Here is a 20,453-nt window from a genome sequence, read left to right on the forward strand (position 1 = left end):
TACAACCTATTATTTCAAATCAGTAGGAAGTGTCCCCCCCCCCTTTGATTTACCTGATCTGCTCTAGAAATCTCCTTCTCTTAAGGACAGGAATGCAAACCCCTATCACTCTCCACTTTAGTAATGTTGGACAATCTGAGCAAAGGGGCAATAGGAATTGACTTGCAGGTGTTTCTGAAATGCATAGGCTCAAATGTATACAAGAATGAGGAATTGGGGATTCCTTCAAAGGTAATAATTTATTTCAGGTTTGAAATACAGTTTCACATTTTCACAATAGGTACATGACCTTCAAGGATGATACAGGCTTTAGGAATTTGCTTCAAAATCTCATTCACAGAATCCATATTAATCCAGCATTAAGAAATTCCAAAAGTGCCAAAAAAAAAAAAAGAGAGAGAGAGAAACAGTGAAAAGTATTTTGGCTCATGTTAATTAAAGAATAGACAGAGAAGACAATATTTGACTACTACATACTCACATACTCATGATTCCTAAAAAAGCAAAAAAAAATTAGACTCAGAACAGGGAGAGAAGAGGAATACATACAAGTCTATGAAACAAAAGCAGTGTATATGGACTCAAACACCCAAGGTCAGAGTGCTAGGGTTTCTGAGAAATGATTTCCACAGATTGGCAGCAGTCAATAAAAGACAGTGGGGTAATTTTTGTATAATTTGAAAATATTATGAGTAAAGTTTGGGGAATTTAAAGGTAAAGGCAACAAGAAGTCATGCCTTGAGCGGAGTCACATGTGAAGCCCTTGACCAGAGGAATGCGAAGTCACTCCAGGACACCAGCACGAACAGACCTTAAACAGGAGATTCTCTGAGGTTCCCGTCTCTTGCTCTCACACGCACAAATATTTTTACATGTATTTATATATACACAACTAACAATGCATATACTATATATACTTCAAAAACATCGTTAGAGTTTCACATACAGAGCACCACACATTTAAACGTATCTGCTAGACAGACAGCCTATTTTTTGAAAGACAAATTGAGTTCTTTAGGAAAGCCTAAATGATCTGATGAATTATCCATTGTTTCTCTAAAATTGGCTTCATTCACAGGAACTCTGAGTTCACAGCTAGTAGTCCTAGACGAAATGACATAAAACTCATGACTCGAGTCTTATACACAACATCTCTCACTGAACTATGATAGTTTGGAGATCTGCTTAAGCTTTATTCTCCATCTTATGGGGATCCCCATTGATTTGAGGTTATTCTACAGTTTTCCAAATGCAAAAGGTTCACCTGAAAGAGTAGCTAGCATGCCTCCAAGGAATTAAGCAACCTGTTCCCTGCATGTGTGACAGTTTTGCTCGGAAAGATACATTCCTTTCATTATGCTGCTGACTCTCTGTATTCTTTTAACTTTTACTGCAGAGAACAAATGAGCATACAGATCAACTTAGCTTCTTAAGAGTCAGCTCAACAATCCTCAAATATCGGAGTTTAGAGAAAAGCTTCCAAACCTCATCCTTGTTAGCAGAGTATCGCTAAAGGGTAATTCCTTTAGGCAGCAGTGCTGTGGGTTTCAATACTAATGACTATAGACATTACTCTACCGTATCATGGTTATCATAAGCTTTGTATCCCTCAGGATATATACAGTATGAGTTATAAAATCTTGTGTATCTCATGTATGTTATGAGAAATGAACTACTGTAATCACAAGTTATGGCAGATCTTCCCAACACAGATCATACATTAGCACAGTTAAAAATATATTCATATTCTTACATACTGAGCACAGATTTACACTGATATTTATGCTCATACATATACATATATAGAATGCACATGTTATGACATTCATGCTTAATGGCACTTCTGCAAGTGCTTTTGAACCTACTTACTCAAAAAGGACACAGATACATGTTTCCTATGTATGTAATGGATTGCTGGAGACATGCAGAGAAAATGAGTACAGAGAAAACATCGACACTCATCATATACTGCTATCAGGTCCCATTTTGTATTTTAGAGTTATGACTACAGTCTAGAAATCACAGATTAATCTATGTAGCTACTTAATTCTAAATTCAGAGTGCTTATATCACATGAATTGTTTATTATGCTTTTGGATAGAATGAGTATGTATCTGCATGAACAGCGGAATTGCAGATGAACAGACCCTACTACTCTTCTATATGCTATAAACACATCTAAAAGCAATTTGTTAGATAATTTTTGAGAATGTATCTGTTCTAAATCAATACTATTTCATAGTCCATCCACAATTGAGTAAATGGCTATTCCAGTTAGCCAACATGCATGTAGAATTTAGCATGTGACAGTAAAACTGCATTTACTTATCAAACGAGTACAGTTAATTTTTTTCAAATCCTAAAAACACTGGGCTTATTACGATGATGATGCTAGACAAGATAGAGCAACATCTATTGTGCTGACATCAGAAGCATCAGTCAGGAGATGAGAAATGGGATGGGAACTGGAAGGCCCTTCAGTCTTACATTCCCATCTTAAGGCCTGATGCGCACCGCCACTCCGCAAACTCTGCACACACTAGAACGTCAGGCTCCACTCACGCTGCTGTCTCCTCTTAGCAGGATGAAAACCCTCCAAACAGAAAATATTCTGGAATGCATTGCTGAAATTCTGGGGATGGGGTGGACTGGGGAGTGCTGGGTACCACCAGATATAACACAGTAGCAAAGAGACCAAAACTGTCCAGACAAATAAAGACATTTGGGACAGGGCATCTGTGGATCAAGAAGCAAAAGCCAAAGTTGACAAATGCCATTGTTATGACCGTCTAAGATCAGTGGGAAGAAACTTGGAGAGACAAATCCCCAGTTTGCCTTGCCATCGGTTTGTGCTGATCTGAGACTACACCAGTGGTTTTCTGCAATACTTTCCTCTGACAGAAGGAAAATTTTGAAAGAAAGCAAGATGCAAAACCACAGTAAGTACACAGCCAAACCCTGAAGCATGTGATTTGTTAGTTGCTTATTTTAGAGAACTCAAAGAAAGAAGCAGAGCAAATCCTAAGAGGAGGGAGCTTTGTCTGATTATGAACGTTTGCTTAATGTTTTTCCATTTAGCTGGGTCACCTTTTTCAAAGACAATATGCATCTTGTATATGAGTTCCATTCACGGAGATTTATTTTCCAATGGGAAAAATGAGCGAAGTGAGGAGTGATGATATTATGTCCCTTTTGTATGCCAAATATAGGTGGAATATAGCCCATTAGAATAAGTTCAATGCAGTGCCATTTAACTTGGAATTATTTTCTTTTTAAAATAATGGTTAAAAGTTTTTATGTCATACTTTAGGGCTACCTGCTTTGGCTAGAAACTACACAGGAAATTAAAATGAAGTTCACATACAAATCATGTTTGCTGCTTTCAAAGGGAGACACCACAGTTAGTAAAACCTGATTTACTTCTGTAACTACGGAATAATGTCATGGGACGCACAATTCAGTGGATGCTCATTCGGCTGTCTGGGAGCAGTTAGCTGACAGCATTCCAGTTGGCTTCTAGCTGTTTCCTACATGTGAATCATCTGGCTATATGTAGGTAGTTCAAAACTTAGCCTCAAGGCTAAACTATTAGCCTCTGGGCTAGACTGCTCTTGTAAGTTTTAGAAATCCTGCCCATTTAAAATTTGTTCTGCAGATCAATATTGCAAAGGCATTTTGGGGAGCAAGTTGGAGCAGGGCATCTGTAAACATGTGAGCTGTGCTCTTAAACCATGGTATCCCTGAGTTTCCATACCAGGGATGATACTTTCAATGCAACTGTGTTGCAACGCTGCAGGAGTTAAGAGAGGCTGGAATGGGTAAAGACATTAAAGTTGTTTTAAAGGGATCCTTGCATACTCATTTATATGTAAACCATAGGAATCATGTATTAACTTACATTTAACTTTGCTCCAGTCAAAACAATAATCATAAAAACTAAATGGAGTTAATTACCCATGTCAAAAAAATCAACTGTAAAATTAAATATTTTTAATGTCAGCCTTCCTTCATTAGAGTCTATTAAGAAGTAAATACATAAGATAATAAATTATGTTTCCCCAGACACTTTTAGAAAGATGATATTTTTGCTTCTTCCTTGAACTCTGAAAGTAGCCAAATAAATTGACTTATTTTTGGTTCTTACCAAAAAAACCAGGCATTGCTTCGCTGCTGCTTGAGCTTCTAGCACGAAGCACAGTCCACTGGTTCTGGGAGGAGCTCCCTAGAGCAAACCCTGCAGGCATTCCCTCTGCTGACTGCCTCAAGCTCCTGAAAAGCTTCCACCTTCAGTAGCCCTAATTTTAAAACCTCGCCTCCTAGCAGTCTTACGAAATAAGGAGAAGAATTCTAAATAGGTGATTGTGGAGTAGGTAGTGGCATTAATATCAGACAATAGAGTCTCTGCCATCCTAAACAGCTCATTCTGCATTTGTTAAGAATTGTTGTAACTGCTCTGTAGACAGCTGAGAAAACTCTTCAGACGTATGTTGAGTAGACAAACGGTATCCAAGTACAGGGCTGCTATACAAAACTACCTTGGCCAGTTAAGGTTAACAGTTAACATGTTAAGTCTTTCTACAGGTTAGCAGTTCTTCATGGCAAACCCCAAAGGTCTGGCATACCATGAGCAATGAAGATGGGTGATGGATACATTAGTAAAACTGGCTACTTGCCTATGGATGTCCACACATGCGCGTACTCATGGTTGACCGCAAAGCTTACAGAATATGTTGCTTTTGCAGAAATCGTTAGTGATTAATTGCCATGCCAGACACTCCATTTAGTCTAACAGTGAGGATTCTAGTGGACGGATTATAGTGGGGCGAGTTGGCGATGGGGGTGGCCTCCGGCTAGAAAAAGAGAAAGAGACAGGTAAAGAAACAGGTATAATAGCAGAACCGTTCTTTCAGGACACTGACAAAGAGCCATCGTGTGCATGCGCATGCAATTCAGGTCAAAAGGAGTAGTCCCCCTCTGCAGAGATCCTAAGATTGTCACCTTTGAGTCCTCCAGCTATCCTAACTTTCAATGGATATTGTTTATTTTTCATTATGCAAATATTTATTAAAACCAAAGAGATTTCTCCCAATACTAATACAAATATGGAATAATTTGAAAGCCACCGTGGAACATACTGCACAGATCTCAGACAGTTGAGAACAATAGTTACAGAGCAGTGGTTCTCAAACTGGGTCACAACCCCTTTGGCAAATCTCTATCTCCAAAAATATTTACATCATGATTTATAACAGTAGCAAAATTACAGTTGTGAAGTCACAACAAAAATAATTTTATGCCGGGCGGTGGTGGCGCACGCCTTTAATCCCAGCACTCGGGAGGCAGAGGCAGGCGGATCTCTGTGAGTTCGAGGCCAGCCTGGTCTACCAAGGGAGTTCCAGGACAGGCTCCAAAGCTACAGAGAAACCCTGACTCGAAAAACAAAACAAAACAAAAAAAAAATAATTTTATGTTTGGCGAGGGGTCACTACAACATGAGGAACTATATCAAAGGGTTCTGGTATTGAAGGCTAAGAACCACTGTTCCAGAGGGTGAACTGTGCTGAGGTGTGCTCGCTCCAGGAACTAATGAGGCGTGGTAAGTGTCAACAATGGTTTTGAGTCTTGGTCTCTGCCAGGAAGTTAGTTACCACTTCTCACTGCTCTTAGCAGTGGCTTCCCCTAATTTTTCTCTATTTTGCATCTAATTGCGGACCATAGAAAATGGGAAATCAAGGCTTTTTTTTTTCCTTTTCTGCAGTGGTTATAAACAGGCTAGGTGTGAGCACCCATGTAAGCTGCATGAGTGACAGCTCTATTTGGAGTCTTCCAGGGCTCATCAAGATTTGTAGTGGTATTAGCCTGGTTGGCCATGCGTTTCTGAAAGCCATCCATGTGATTAAATGTTATTGTACTTCAGAAGTTCAACACTATCAAGTCATATTATTTATTCTTTGAACACATGTTGCAAGTATGCTAATGAGCTTTCTCTGTGTGTACTATATACTTATATAATACTATACACTATATACTTTGGAATAGTGTTTTATATTTCTCTAATTCAACACATGACCTAAGTGGAATTTTTTTTGACTAATCTTCCCAGCTGAGATTTTTTTTTCAAAAGACTATTTTTAGAATTGCAGTCATGTTTCTGAACTGGAAGCACTCAATTGATTGATTGGATACCTAATTGATTGAAACCCCACAGTTGGAAAAGTTGAAAAAAATGATGGGGTGCCTCAAAACCACACCCTGTTTCCTGGTGGTTAGAGCTGGTCCTGACATTTGTGAAGATCCTGACCTTGACAACTGTCATCTCTCAGTTGAGTAACACACACACACACACACACACACAAACACACACACACACACACACACACCCCACACATCACAAGCTATAAGATAAAAGTCAAAGCTCAGGGGAAAGCAGAGCAGAAGGGATATTGTTGATTTAATAGTGAGACTATTGACCACTTAGCATGAAGTCATAGACAGTCCCCTTTTCCTCCTATCCCTAAGAATTGGCTAGGAAACACCAGTACATTCTAATTTAATGTCCTGTGCTAGTTTTACTCTTCAGCAGTAACTAGATTTTAAAAGGATGCATAGAGATACCTATTGGCAGAGGAACAAGCATAATTGATGGTAGCTGTGCAGTGAACAAGACCTTTTGCAGAAAGGCTTCTATGACCACCTGAATTGTTTGGCAATTCTCCACTGGGAAAAAGCAATTTTCTTCATACGATTATGCAAAAACAATTTCCCTTTTGTTAGTATATTCTCCCATGTTTGAGATGGCCATCATCCGTATTCTTTGAGCTTATATCCCAAGTCTTGAACCTGTACCAGTTTCTCTTTTGATGGAGAGGTCACAGGTCCTACGAGTGTCATGCCGTGTTTAGTGTGGTGTTATATGTACTTTTGTTCACACTGACTGTTTGTTCATCTTTCTAGACTCTTCTCAGGGAAGGAGGCCCTCTCTGACCTACTTTTCCCTTCCACTTGCTCCAGTGACAGTGTGGTCAGTCATCACACTAGATTCTGACTAGGGTCACATTTCCATCTTTACTGGTTATTCACCTCAGTATACCCGAAGTGCCTGGCCCACAGCTTACCATCCACTTAGTGAGTATTGGAGAGCTGGATAAATAGAAAAATTACCCTGGAAGTTAATAACACCTGATGTTATATCATCCATTGGTCTCATCACATAGAAACAGTGTTTATTAATAGTGGCAGTAGCCTACATATTTTCCAATTTGTTTTTTAGGTTGTATGGTTTTAAATTGTGTGTGTGTGTGTGTGTGTGTGTGTGTGTGTGTGTATGTACACTTATGAATGTAGGTACCTGCAGAGGCCAGAAGAAGGTGTTGAATTTCTTAGAGCTGAAGTTTCATCAGTTGTGAGTTACATTAGGAACAAAACTTGGGTCCTGTGGAAGAGCGGTATGTGTTCTCAACCACTGTGCTATCTCCCCCTCCCATATTGTGTGTGTGTAGGATTGAAAATTGGAGATTCTTCCTATGAGCTATTTTATTATTCAGTAATTTAGTGTTTGGAATAGTACTAAACAGTAGCATTGGCCAGGCAGTGGTGGTGCACGGCTTTAATCCCAGCATTCGGGAGGCAGACGGTGGCCGATCTCTGTGAGTTCGAGGCCAGCCTGGTCTACAGAGCAAGTTCCAAGACAGGCTCCAAAGCTACACAGAGAAACCCTGTCTTGGAAAACAAAACAAACAAAAAAGTATAAACAGAAATAAATAAACAAACAAACAAACAAAAGCCCAAAACAATAGCATCCTATCTCTAAGGAGTTTGACAAATAACAACCAATGGAGATGTATTTTTAGTAACTAAGCAGTTATGAAATATGGGAGCTGAGAGCCAGAATTGAGACTTGAAGGATGAAGACTCTGCTGGGCTGTAATAATACGCTGGTTCAGGAGATGTCAGGCTATGAATTCAGTGAGACTCAGAATACAGAAGAGCAGATTGGATTGTTGTATGCAAACATGATAGGTTAGACAAAGGCTTGTAACCCAGAGAGAAAGGAATGCAGCTGAGATCTCCTGACCCTTTTGTTCTTGTCTTATATGTCACTTGCCAGCACTTTACTGCCTGAACTCTCAATACATTTAAAGTTCCTGGAGAATAGAGATTGGACATGCTGTTTCACTGTGTATATTGAGCATTGAGTACACTGAGATTCAGGAGTAATGAATACATATTTGCTGATATAGACAGATGCGTAACTGAAAAGTGCCTAAACAAGATAGTCATCGAGGTTGGAGTCCAAGCTAGGTCAAGGTGAGCAGGTCCCATGAGGCCATGTGTATAACACGTTGGTGTTAGAGGCTTGTATTTGAGACAATATATTCACACAGAAAAAAAAATCCTAGGGCAAAAGTTAAAAAATACATCAAGTATAGCTATAATTGCTCAATTATGTGGGTTTTATTTCTTATGGACTGTGTGTAGGCTTTGTTTTTTTTTTTTCCATTTGTAACTCAGTCAGAGAATATAGCAAAGTTTATTCATACATTTGTGCATCGTTCATCAGTTACTATGTGGAGCAGACTGTGCCATTCAGAGGTTTGGAATCTACTCTTGAGAGGCAGGGCAAGTGAACTGAGACAAACATGCGTGAGCTCTTCACGGTAGCACTGCATTTTAAATATGGAACAGCGGGTTGGGATTCTGGAGCTCGGCACCCGAGCGTACACTCTGATAGGCTTGAAACTGTGACGATGTGGTTACAGCAAGGGCAACGGTGATCTGGAAGACCACACAGAGAGTTTGCCAGTGGTAAAGGATTGTAGACCTGTGACGACCAAAGGGGACTCAAATTATGCGCATCAGAGGGAAGAGGGAAAGGAGAGTAGACAGAAAACTGAGGATTTTGACGGCAGAGCAGATTCTCATTAATCTCGTCAGACTTGCACTGGGCTTGGGGTGAGGGTAGCGGTGAACAGTGGTGGGCAGTGGCAGAGAGAAGACTAGGAATATACAACTTTTTGCTGGCTGTCAGGTCTGCTATTCATTTTGTCTACCATACTCCAGAATTTAGCATGATCTTTGGCTTGGTTCATAGTAAGTTTGCTTTTTTTCCCCCCCAAATGAATAAATTAGGAAAACCTGTTTACTTGTGAGCTCATTAAGGATGTCCCTGGGGCCAGTAACTGAAAAAAAAAAAAAGGCATAGTAGTGTGGTGAATTAACGACAGAAGAAAAAAAATGGAAGGATAAGATACCACTACAGGCCTTCCGAATGATTTAGACATCTTTGGAATATACCCAGTTTCATATGAAAGAAATCCATATATGTGCAATATGTGCAATTAAAAATCCTGAAGAGCCTTGACCCACTTACTCTTTTGAAAGAAATGAATATTATTCTATTTCTAAAACAATAAGAAAAGCACACTGTATTGTAAAACACTGCTAGGAAGAAACTTCAGACAAATTCTAAGACGTGTGCCAACTTCAGCACCAAGAAGGTATATAAGGTTTACTGTTTAAATCTGTTTCACTGGTCTGATTCCCAACCATTCCCATTTCCGAAGTCGTTTACCTCACAAGACAGTTTGTTTGGGGCAAACTTATTTGTTTTGTACCAAATATTCCTCAGTTGCTTTGTTAAGTGATGGGCTTCATTAAGTAATCTATTACATTGAAATGGAGCATCTTGTATCATTTAACACTTATTGAAACACTGTGTTGTGTGTGGGCGGTTTATGGTTATGATAGAAGAGTCATGTTTCTGCTTTCAAATCAAAGGGAAAGATGTAAGACTTGAAGCTGTGGCTGCAGGGATGGCCCGTTTACAGGATTTTGGACAATGACAGTTTTTGTAAGAAAGTCCGATGCTCATGCAGGGTGGGTGGCATTTTGGGCAGAAGCCTTCACTGATAAGGTTGAGAAGCCACCATTTGTTTCCTTCTCTTACTTTATTGTCTTTTAAGAATAGAAGTCTAATTCCAGCTGGCTTTCTTTCTCTTATCTGGCCTTGAGTGTTCATGATGTGAGGCCAATCTTAATGGGTTCAAGGAGACTCCACCAGGCTAGACTACATTGTTCACCAGCTTTGGGGTGGTGTGTGTGCGTGCGTGCAAGTGTGTGTGTGTGTGTGTGTGTGTGTGTGTGTGTGTTTAGGCAGGCCGGAGGTTGATGTTGGAGTCTTCCTCAATCACTTTTTACCTTAAATTTTTAGAGAAGGAGTTCCTGGCTTTAGCTAGAAGGGCTGGCCAGTTAAGCGCCAGGGATCCTTCCTGTCTCCCCTTTCCCAACACTGGAATCATATTTCCAACACACATACCATTTTCAAAATTTTTTCCCCTTAAGTGTGGGTGCTGGGTATCCAAAAGCAGGTTTGTTGCCTTTTGTGGCCTAAGGAATGTCACCAAGCTCATTGTTGTCCGAGAATAGTTTGTAGTAATGGATGAAAGTAGAGAAAAGTCTAGAAAGACTGGTGTCTATTTGAAGGGTCTAAAGATAATATGACTCACTACATCTAAGAGATGACATATAGTCTACTGTCAGAATAACAGAATATCCTATCACTCGGGAGGCAGAGGCAGGCGGATCACTGTGAGTTCGAGGCCTGCCTGCTCTACAAGAGCTAGTTTCAGGACAGTTAGTACTGTTACACAGGGAAACCCTGTCTCGGAAAGCAAGATAAAACAAACCAAAAAAACCCCCAAAACCAAAAAAGAAAAGAAAAAGAATAACAGAATAAACTCTTGCTTTTATATGTACACAAATTTATCACTAGGAAAGTAAGAATCAATTTCTGGTACTTGAAATGAGAGCATAAGGAGAAAATTGGATACAATATTTGGTGACAATAAGTTAGTCTCTGAGGCAAATAGAAATAAAATGTGCTTTGTTAAAGTTTATTTAGACTACTCTATAGATCTGATTTATGTTTCCCTAGCAGGTCTGATGCAGTATGCCTACAGCAACAAAAAGCAACCCAGCTTTTCAATGATGACTCATTCCCATTAAGTCTGTCTCAGTTGAAGACGAGGAAAAGGATTTTACAACAACATTGACTCAGATTATTTCAGGAGATTTACTGAAAGAAAGTGTATTTTTATCGGTTTATAAAATATACTGCATGGTCCTACTTGCACTGGGTTGCCTTGCCCAACCTTAACACAAAGGGAGGTGCTTAGTCTTAGCACAACTTAATATGCCATGTTTTGTTGTTGCTCATGGAAGACCTGCCCTTCCCTAAACAGAAACAGAGGAGGAGTGGACTGGGTGGTAGGCAAACTGGTTGGGATGTAAAATAAACAAATGAATATATATATTTTAAAAGTACACTGCATGGGGGCCAGCCTCCAAAGTAAATTTTGAGTAAGCATTGCAGGTCAACTCATTTTGCATTCTTTCTTTCCCTGTGTAAAGACAAGGCGCTATGTTGACAGATATGCAAAGAAATATCATCACTGTTTGGAAGGCTTTTTTGTTAGGACTGAGACAGATTAGTGGTGACAACAGCAGGTAAGTGCTAGCAGAGTGGAAGGGGCACTTGGAGTTCTGGCTTAGAGAGAGAGAGAGAGAGAGAGAGAGAGAGAGAGAGAGAGAGAGAGAGAGAGAGAGAGAGAGAGAGAGACTTCTAGAGCATAGGAAAAGTTGAGGGTCTGAGGGTCTGGTGTTCCAGGAATGGGAATAGGCATCTGTAAAGGAAAGGTCTGGAAGAGTGCTACTGTTTAGAAAAGCAAGCATCTCCCACCCTTTATCACAAGCATCATGTGACTTGTTTTACCTCACATCCCAACAAAGTGATGAAACAACTTGGAGAGCTTAGAGGGTGTTTCAGTGTATGAAACTATGTTTAAAAGACTAGTTGTGATATTGTTTTTTTCTATGTTGGCCTCTGTCCTGTATCATTACCAACAGGTAAGCTGAGAAGAGGAAGGGGCTAAAGAAGATGGAGAGAAGTAAATACAAGAACAGACACTGAGAAAACAGAGGTAGGACCTGGGTTTCCAGAGATTTACAGCAGAGGGCTATTGAGTTAAGTCAAATCACATTCCTTTCAGTGAATCTCCCCCTCCTTTCCTACCCTGTCTCCTTCTTCCTTACAGTTCTCCTTTTCTCTCTCCCTCCCCCTCTTCCCTGGAAAGAGGTCTCCTGGGACTCTGTTCCATAGACCCCATTTCCATCAATGGTAGAGTAGTAGACCCTTTCCTGTCTCTTTCTCCTCTGCCCTAACCTTCCCTGGTCCTCACCTCCCTCTCACCTTAGGCTCCAGGAGAGGGAGAATCTGCTTTTGTAGTCTGGAGGAAGGAAGTGAGGCTCAGAAGTAGGTAACCCGGAAGCAGCTAAGGGAAGCAGAAGCTTCCACTTTTGGGATATGCCGTCCCCTGGCATTTGAAGTCATGGAAAAGAGAAAAGCGGGAGCAGGGAGGGAAAAGACAGAAATCTGCTCCTCTGGTTGAAACAGTAAAACTCACATCTGCTTTAGAAAGGTGCGAGAGACCTTGAGTGTCTTCCAGGCAGATGGGTGGGCTTGGGGCCGTTGTTCAGAGAAGGTAACTGTAACTGGAAAGGTGAGCAGGCCAATTTTTTCTTGAAAAATTGTTTTACTGGAACAAAAAATCAATCTGAATCAAGACCAGGCTGCAGCAACATTTTACTCCTGCCTGGTGACACCTGGTGAGTCAAGAGGTCAGTTTTAAATGCACCACATGATACTTTTCTTTCCCTTTGACTGGCAAAAATGGAGACAAAGAATTGCCATGCACTCATGGCCTACTCAATAGTGTTCTTAAAAAATCCAGCAGGGGGAGCTCTAATATGCCTTAGAGCTCAAAATTTAAAAACAACAACAACAAAAAAAAAAATTAAAGCAAACAGAACAACAGAGAGGCATTGTGCCTTGTGAGCTGCCATGTCAGTTAACAAGTACGTGAGGAAGAGGGATTAAATGCTCCCTGAGAGGCCAAGTGACAGCACTTGGGGTGTGTGTGTGTGTGTGTGTGTGTGTGTGTGTGCAGAGTGTCCCACAGTCTTTTCTCTTTCCACAAGCCTATTGCTGTGAAGCAGTTAAACAGGGTTCTCACAGAAGAGGGAGCAAAGCTGACTTCTGGGAAAGCCGAGAAGTTATTCTTTCCTTCTGAAAGGATCTTATTGTTTCTAGAGCAGCCTTGAACACTGGCTCAGAAACCACATTTGAAAACAGAATTTTCATTGTTGGTTGAAGGAGCTACTGAAATACTAAATGGTCGAGTCCCTTGCTCAGTGGCTTGTTAGTTTTTTTTTTTCCTTCAAGTCAGAAAAATGCTGTGTTTGTAAAAATTGGTGCTAAAAGGGCAAGAAATCATAGGTCCCCTGGGCCATGTAAATTAGAGCTTTTGCGCGCGCGTGCGCGCACACACACACACACACACACACACACACACACACACCCTACTGGCAACACAAAGAATTTTCTCAGGAAAACATTGAGGGTTGTATGGACTTAGCTGTAGTCAGACTAATTGTTACCTCCATTCTGGATGGTGGCTGGGGGTGGAATGGCTGAGCGGCCATTCAACATGATCGGAATGACTTAACCTAAAGGAAAATGTTCAGTGATCCCTTCTACTTTCTTGCCAATACGAAGTCAAAGCTTTTGTCTTAAGCCTTGATGGTGTGCCCACACCTAAAATTTTTATACAAGCTCCTGCAGAAACTTTAACTAGACCAATTCAGACCAAGAGTCACTAAATAAAGCCAGTCTAGACAGAAAATCTATGGAAACCATATGTCCTTCAGGCGTCTGTCTTACAGAGACGGCCATCGCCCTGGATAAATCCTTCACAAAATATGCTCCTAGGAAACCAGAGCTGTACAGCCACATGGAGAAGAGCTTAAGATGTCGGCTGGACTTAGCGAAAATAGAGCCAAAATGTTTATAAATGTGAGGGTCTTGTTTCCGTGCACATCTGTGTGTAAACAGTTTGAGAGGATGGGCCAAGGTAGATATCATTTATATTTTCATTATTCTAGAAGGATCAAAAACGTTTACAATTTTCTTCTTCCAGGCTTCCACAGAATGTTAGACAGAGGGATCTCAAAGCCGCTCTGTTCTCACCCACAGAGAGCTGTTTTGAGTAAAACTGTACGTGGATGAGGCTAAAGAACCAGAACATTCTCTTCTGATTATTACCTCATCCTGCTGGCCTGCCAAGCCCAGCTAGAAGGCAGGTGTCCACCATAAGTAACTAGCGGAAGACTGCTCTACATAATGGTGTGTGGGGCCAGAGTGACAAAGGAAATCAGATCAGGGACAAATAAAGGGGGGGAAGCTGCAAGGGATTTGCAGTAAGAAGGGATGTTCCTAAACCTTGTTTTTCCAATTCAACATTGCCCTCTGGATGAGAGACAACAGTGTGACCTTCCCTACTCTCACAGGATTGATTACACTGGAAGATGTGCTTTCATTTTAACCAAAGATAGAGATTCTGCAGGGTGAAAAGTAAAATATGCAAATTCCTATGACAAAAAATAGCATTTCAAACGAGAACTGCAAACACTACAGAGACCACAAAACGCTTGTAAATTGCAAAGGTTCGTTGGACTCTCCCTAGCCTTTCACTGAAATTCCCCATTCTGCAGGGAAGGGCATTGGGGAACAATCTAGTAGGATTGGTAAGGGGCACTGACATGAGTGTCCCCATGTAATGTCCCCTCATCCAGAAGACTATGAATTATCAGTATGTACCAAACAGACTCACGGAGGAAAGGCCTTGAGTAAAAACAGAGCAAAAGCTGTGAGACCATGATTGGAAGAAAGTCAAAAAGCAGCATCAGCTCAATGTGCGAGTTCACAGAAAACCATGTTTTTAAAAGCTAAAGATTCTGACTCTCTTTCAAGTATTAAATATTAAGATGTTGATAGAGTCATTTAGAGTACTGAAAGTATTAAGGCAATGTAAACAATTACATTGGGGGGCAGAACACTAACCATTGCACATTATAGGCAAACAATTATATCAACATCTACTCATTACAGATTCCTGAACTGAACCATAGAGCATCTCACTAGGTTGACTGAAGTCTCCTGATGAGTTTCAGGGATTTTTCTGAGTGCTGCTATTTATTGGTAGTTCTAAAACTTCAAGTTGGCTCTCATGCCAGTGGTTTACATACAGAATATGGATTCAGAATATGGATTTTATTTTGCTTTCAGTCCTAGGTAAGTAAAGGGAAATTCTTCCCATGCTTTGTCTAGTTAACACATTCACTAATGTTTCCTTAATTCTTTACCCCAGAAGTCAATAATTAAGATACTGTAAAACTTGCTTCACATGAAGCTTTATTATTTTAGTTATGAAAATAATTTGGCACTATAGGGAGTGTTTTTTTTTAAAAAAAACTGGCTATTTGGCTCAATTTCTGCAGATTTTCCTCGTGAATGCAACCATAGCAGGAGAGAGTGGGAACGTCTTATGCAGGCCCTGGGGCATGGTACTTAAAGGAAGGTTTACTGGAAGGAAAAATTTCATTCAGTCTTAAAATTAGCTCTGAGAATAATCACACTATGAAGTTAAAAAAATATAAATGGTTCAGAATGCATCTTATATAAGTATCCATTGTCAAGCAAACAGCCCAAAAGATTACAAAATGCCCCAAATGTCTTTGTCACTGAGAACTGTATGGTACACTGCTATAATCATGTGGTTCTGATGCCTGAAGATGGAGATGGAGGCAAGATTAGGAATTCAAGGTTGGAGGGGGCTGGCTACATAGTAATTTCAAGGAAAGCATGGAAAACATTACAAAACAAAATAGCCAATAAAAAAAGGTTTTCTCTTCTCCATCATAGGAGGTCTCATGCTAGATGTAATATACAATAATCATAAGTACTTGCAAATGAATGCTAGAATTAGTATGCAGATGAAGGATACATCCAAACAGTGTTGCTTCTAAATATCTAAAACCAAATGTGAGTGTTTACATGGTGGAAGCAAATGGTATATTTGGTTGTAGAATAAGACTACTTCCCAGATTATACTGAAAGCCTCCTGGGGCCTCCGCATACTGCCCACCTCCTTTGTTGAATGGAAAGAGTGTGATGGAGATGAGAGAGGATCTTACTCTACAGATCTTGATGACCTGAACTCACCATGGAGCCCAAGTTGGCTTCAAACTCATGATCCTCCTACGTTATGGGGCTATAGGTATATGCGGTCATGTCCACCTTTATTTTAACTTCTTTTTGTTTTCAAATTTTCCACTAAAGCCTTGGATATGTTTGTGGTAGAGTCTCTATGATGATTTAGTCTTTATTTTCTTCTCTGTTTTTTCTACCAGCTTTCCCATCAAGGACACAGGAAAAGGAGGGTGCTGATTGGTGCTTAATCTCATTTTTACCTGTACATTCATGGGGTTCCCACAAGAGCAGGGAGGAGAGTAACTATACTTTGTCTCGTTTTCTGGTGTTTAGATCATCTCCATTATGAACAATTTCCTCTCTCTGAGTAATTGAAATCAGGGGGTTCTGCCCTGCCCCAATGATGCGGAGACATGGAGAATTTGGCCAATTGCCATTTCCATTATTCCCCTTCCTCCAGGCCTGTGGATGGAATGAGTTCATATGATTCGTGTGAACTGATTATTTTGACTGAAAAACAAGAGTGGATATTTCTCCGTGCTTATGGGAACGGTTAAAAATAAGACATTGGAGCATTTGGTATTTGTGCCTATCATGTGGCTCTGCTGCCTGAAGAGCAGCCAGATGTGAAGAATGAACCATGCCATGGAGGGGGGTTCTGAAAACCTAGTGGCATGCGACAATATCCTATGTTGGAATTCCATTTTGGGTTAGAGTTGCCATGTGATCTACACATACAAATACTCAAGGGATGTGGCGTCTACAAACATGTACTGTCTCTCAGACCCAGAGCCTTCCCAGAAACCTTAGCTCTGGCACTGAAAACTCCAGCCTGACCAAAAGTATAATACCCATTTGGCAGCAACATCAGTGAGCCAGATGGAGTCCATTTGGCAACTAAAGGGTGTAAATATGTGTTTAGATTCAGAGGGTCCCCCTGACAATGCTTACAATATGTTGGCATGAGTAAGCTAAGGAATTTCAATATCAGGCACTTTGGAAATTCTGTTTAAGCAGAAGTAGGAGTATGACAAGCAGGCGAAGCCATCCAACCCGCAGCTAAGTCCTCCCCTCCTTTCTTCTACTGCTGGAGTTAGGTGTCCCGAGCACATCCGTAGAGCAAGATGCTGCATTTACGGTTTTATTTTGAATTTCCTGGCTATCTAGCAAGGTTTGTCTAAATCTCACTTTTAATCTCTCATAGTAGCTGCTGAGTTGGAGGAATGGAAAAAAAAAAGCCTGTTCTCATAATTTGCTGCCTGGCTGAAAGTTAGACATAAAAGAGCCATGGAGTCATACATCATGAGTCTCTGAAGCCTTTGAAAAATATCTAAGCAGGAGTGTCTGAGTGTGGAGGTTTCTTGAAAACCATCCTTTTCTTCCAGAGAGGGGAATGAGAGACCGTGGTGATGAGACTCGAGTCCTAGCTGGCTTAAGCGTGTCCATGAGTCTGGCGTGTCTGCTTACACTGGGTGGGGTATTTTTCCCCTTTTCTCTGAGCTGACATCAACTTGTATATAGGAACATTCAGCAGATTCCAGCTGCTGACTAGCCACAGGAAAAATAATCCCAACTGTGCGCTCTCTCTGCCCAGTGCCTCCTTGGCCAGACTCCTGTCTTGGCTGTCTTCCTCTATCAATCGGGTGAAGCCCAGGGCACAACTGGGCACCCTAAAATGCAGAAGGGCTTGCATTGCAGTGACCGAGCTTAGCAATTTAGAGTTATTTGTTATTGACGTGGGACGTGGAAGCAGTTGTGTTTGCTTAACTGAATGCCTGGCCCCACTCCTGGGCCAAGCAGCTTAGGGTAGGATGAGGTGTCTCCTGTCTGCATTTATGTTATTTGTGTTTTGCATTAGGTAAGTCTCATTTTCCACTTTTACTCTCCTGCAGCATAGGATATGTAAAATAGATAAGGGACACAATGAAAACAGAAAGGCAAACTGATGTCTGCCTAGACTCTTGCACAAAGTTCACAAATTCTGACCTTTGGGACACTTGTGTGGTGTATGTGGGTCTCACCTAAACAGACTGCCAGTCATTTGGTCTATGGCAGGATGGAAATGTCTGTATAAAATACATTCTACTTTGCTAGATCCAAGGAGGAACCCGCCAAGATAATCTAACCTTAAGCAGTATTAGAAACAGGCTCTGAAGAGTGAAAACCTTTGACATTAACCATTGCTTCATTTCAGTACATTGTCATAAGAATTGAAACAGGACACTGTAATACAAATCATCACGTAAACAGAACGGGCTTTTGGTGGTGTACATAACAGAGGCCCTTAAATTAAAGTGGACATTTGCTTTAGTGAACAGTGGTTGAAATTTTCGTTTCATTAAAGTACCATGAGCTCATCATTGCAACTCATGTTGAAACTTCAGCAAATTATTAATTACATTTGGAGGTTCCAGTACCAGATTTTTCTTATAATATGGTTGCCTCACAAAATACCTGGAAAATAAGGATTTGTTACAATGACTCAAAGTTGTTCTGTTCTTAGCAATTATAGTTTTGAATAATATGGCTTTTTAAAAACTTTTAGATCCAGTTGCTAAAAATAAAAAATAGTTCCCTGACAAATCATAAAATCTGATTATAATTTTTATTTTTTATTAAAGGAAGAAGGCTAGGGGGAGAACAGAATGCTCACAGCTGACATCACAAATCACAAGGTGATTTCATCCTTTGTCCAAACGACACTTGGCTGCTAAAAATATCAGTTTTAGAGGGCTATTCAGGAGAAGAGCGGGGAAGTCAGGATGTTTCCGTGTGTGACCAGAGGGGAGTGACACCCAGGCTAGTCACACGGGTTCTTTAATCTCCATGTACACTGAGCCCCATGACTTCAAGGCTCGGCAGCTTCCTCCTTCACGGCACCAAACCTTGATGTGGGGGGATGCAAAGATAGAAGAATGACGGGTTTGTGGTTTGTCCTGAAGTTCAGGGGACTGGCTAATGAAACCCCCAAGTAAAAGGGATGTTGTATTAACTGAAATGTCTAACAGCCAATGGAATGGAAGAGTTGGGATTAAAGTTAGACAAGGCGGGCCACAGAGATCAAACATTGAAAACTAAATTATGATGAAAGCCAATTGGCCTTAACTTCTACAATATGAGGGTATCTGTGATGTCTTTGGAAAGAGATTTATACATCTTTCCGCATAGCTGGTTTAGTCATGAGGATGTTGAGGTGTGGGGCTTCCCTGTGTGCTATCTTAAGTCAGGAAATCATAGAAGACACCAGTGAGAACCTCTGGTCAAGTCTTGATGCTGCCCTGAGGGCTGCCCACACACTATGGGGGCTTTACTTTGTCTTTACTTTGGGAATTCCCAAAGGACCATTTCTTGATTTCTGTCACCTAGGTGAGCTGAAGTAAAAACCAAATAGAAACCAGGCTGGGCCATTTTGAAAAAGAAGCCATCAGGGATGGTGAATGAGGGTGGGTCAAAGAAAGGGCTTCTCTAGTTCAACTTTTTTTTTTAAGTGGAAGATTGAGTGATGAGGTAAATGAAGTCTCTTCATCCTTGGCTACAGGCCCCTCCCTTCCCCTTCTCTCTTTTGACCACTGCAAAACAGCTTTGTCTGTAGCTTGGTCCAAGGGAAGGGGAGATGACAAGGGAAACCGGGCCAGGGTTCGCCGTTGCCAGGAAACACACACTCCGATTCAGCTCATTAGTTCTCTTAATGTCAAAGGCTGTGAGCTCCAATTAACTAATTTTAAGAAGCGGTAACTGAAAATAGCTATGCTAACCCTGACGTTGGTGTCTGATGATGACTGGGATCTGCAATGAAGAAGAAGGTGGTGCTCTTTGCTTCTAAACAGAGCTCTGCCTGGCGTGTATTTCCAAACAGAGAACTTGAATGGAGATAGTCAAGCCATGAAAAAAAGTCCCAAAGATCACAGATTTGGGTATACTCAGCTTAACAATGACAGAAGCATGCGTGCTAGTGAGTCTCCCTGGGATGCTCCCCAGTTGGGGTGGAACTGATTAAAACAGGCGGCAGTTCGCAGCATTTCCTGCTCTCCCACCAAAAGGCTCCAAACACAGAGACCAGAACAGCCTGCTGGAGAAGCTGAGCATAGCTGAGCCAAAATGACTCCAGCACCTTGCCCCTGCCTCTCCCTTTGTACTAAAATGGAAATATCCAGTTAAAAAGACAGTGCATTCAAGGTTCCTGAGCCACGCCAAGGGCTTTGATGACCTTGAAATAGGGTGAAAATAAGTCATTCAAAATATCAGAAGGACAATTGCCCAGGCACATAGTAGGGTGGCTGAGCTTTTGCCTCTAAAAATTCAGTTATTGTCTTTGTAACATGAAAAGCCCACAGAAAGATAGAAGGTG

The 20,453-nt window shown here is 40.9% G+C and overlaps 1 protein-coding gene across 5 annotated transcripts in view; it reads right to left on the reverse strand.

Annotated features, from left to right (window-relative positions):
- Nucleotides 1-220: 220 nt before the first annotated feature.
- Nucleotides 221-20,453, reverse strand: part of Dnm3 (dynamin 3) — a 495,066-nt gene continuing 474,833 nt past the window's right edge. For 4 of the 5 annotated variants that reach the window (XM_005363963.2, XM_005363962.2, XM_026787594.1 and 1 more), the window contains one exon: nucleotides 221-4,850. In XM_005363963.2, coding sequence (XP_005364020.1) covers nucleotides 4,781-4,850 — 70 coding nt within the window. In that variant the 3' untranslated portion in view covers nucleotides 221-4,780. Of the gene's footprint in view, nucleotides 4,851-18,663; nucleotides 18,991-20,453 lie in introns of those variants that run through there. The other variant, XM_026787595.1, reaches the window with a different exon arrangement.

The sequence above is a fragment of the Microtus ochrogaster genome (assembly GCF_000317375.1).
Source record: "Microtus ochrogaster isolate Prairie Vole_2 chromosome 6 unlocalized genomic scaffold, MicOch1.0 chr6_random_2, whole genome shotgun sequence".
Lineage (NCBI taxonomy): Eukaryota > Metazoa > Chordata > Mammalia > Rodentia > Cricetidae > Microtus > Microtus ochrogaster.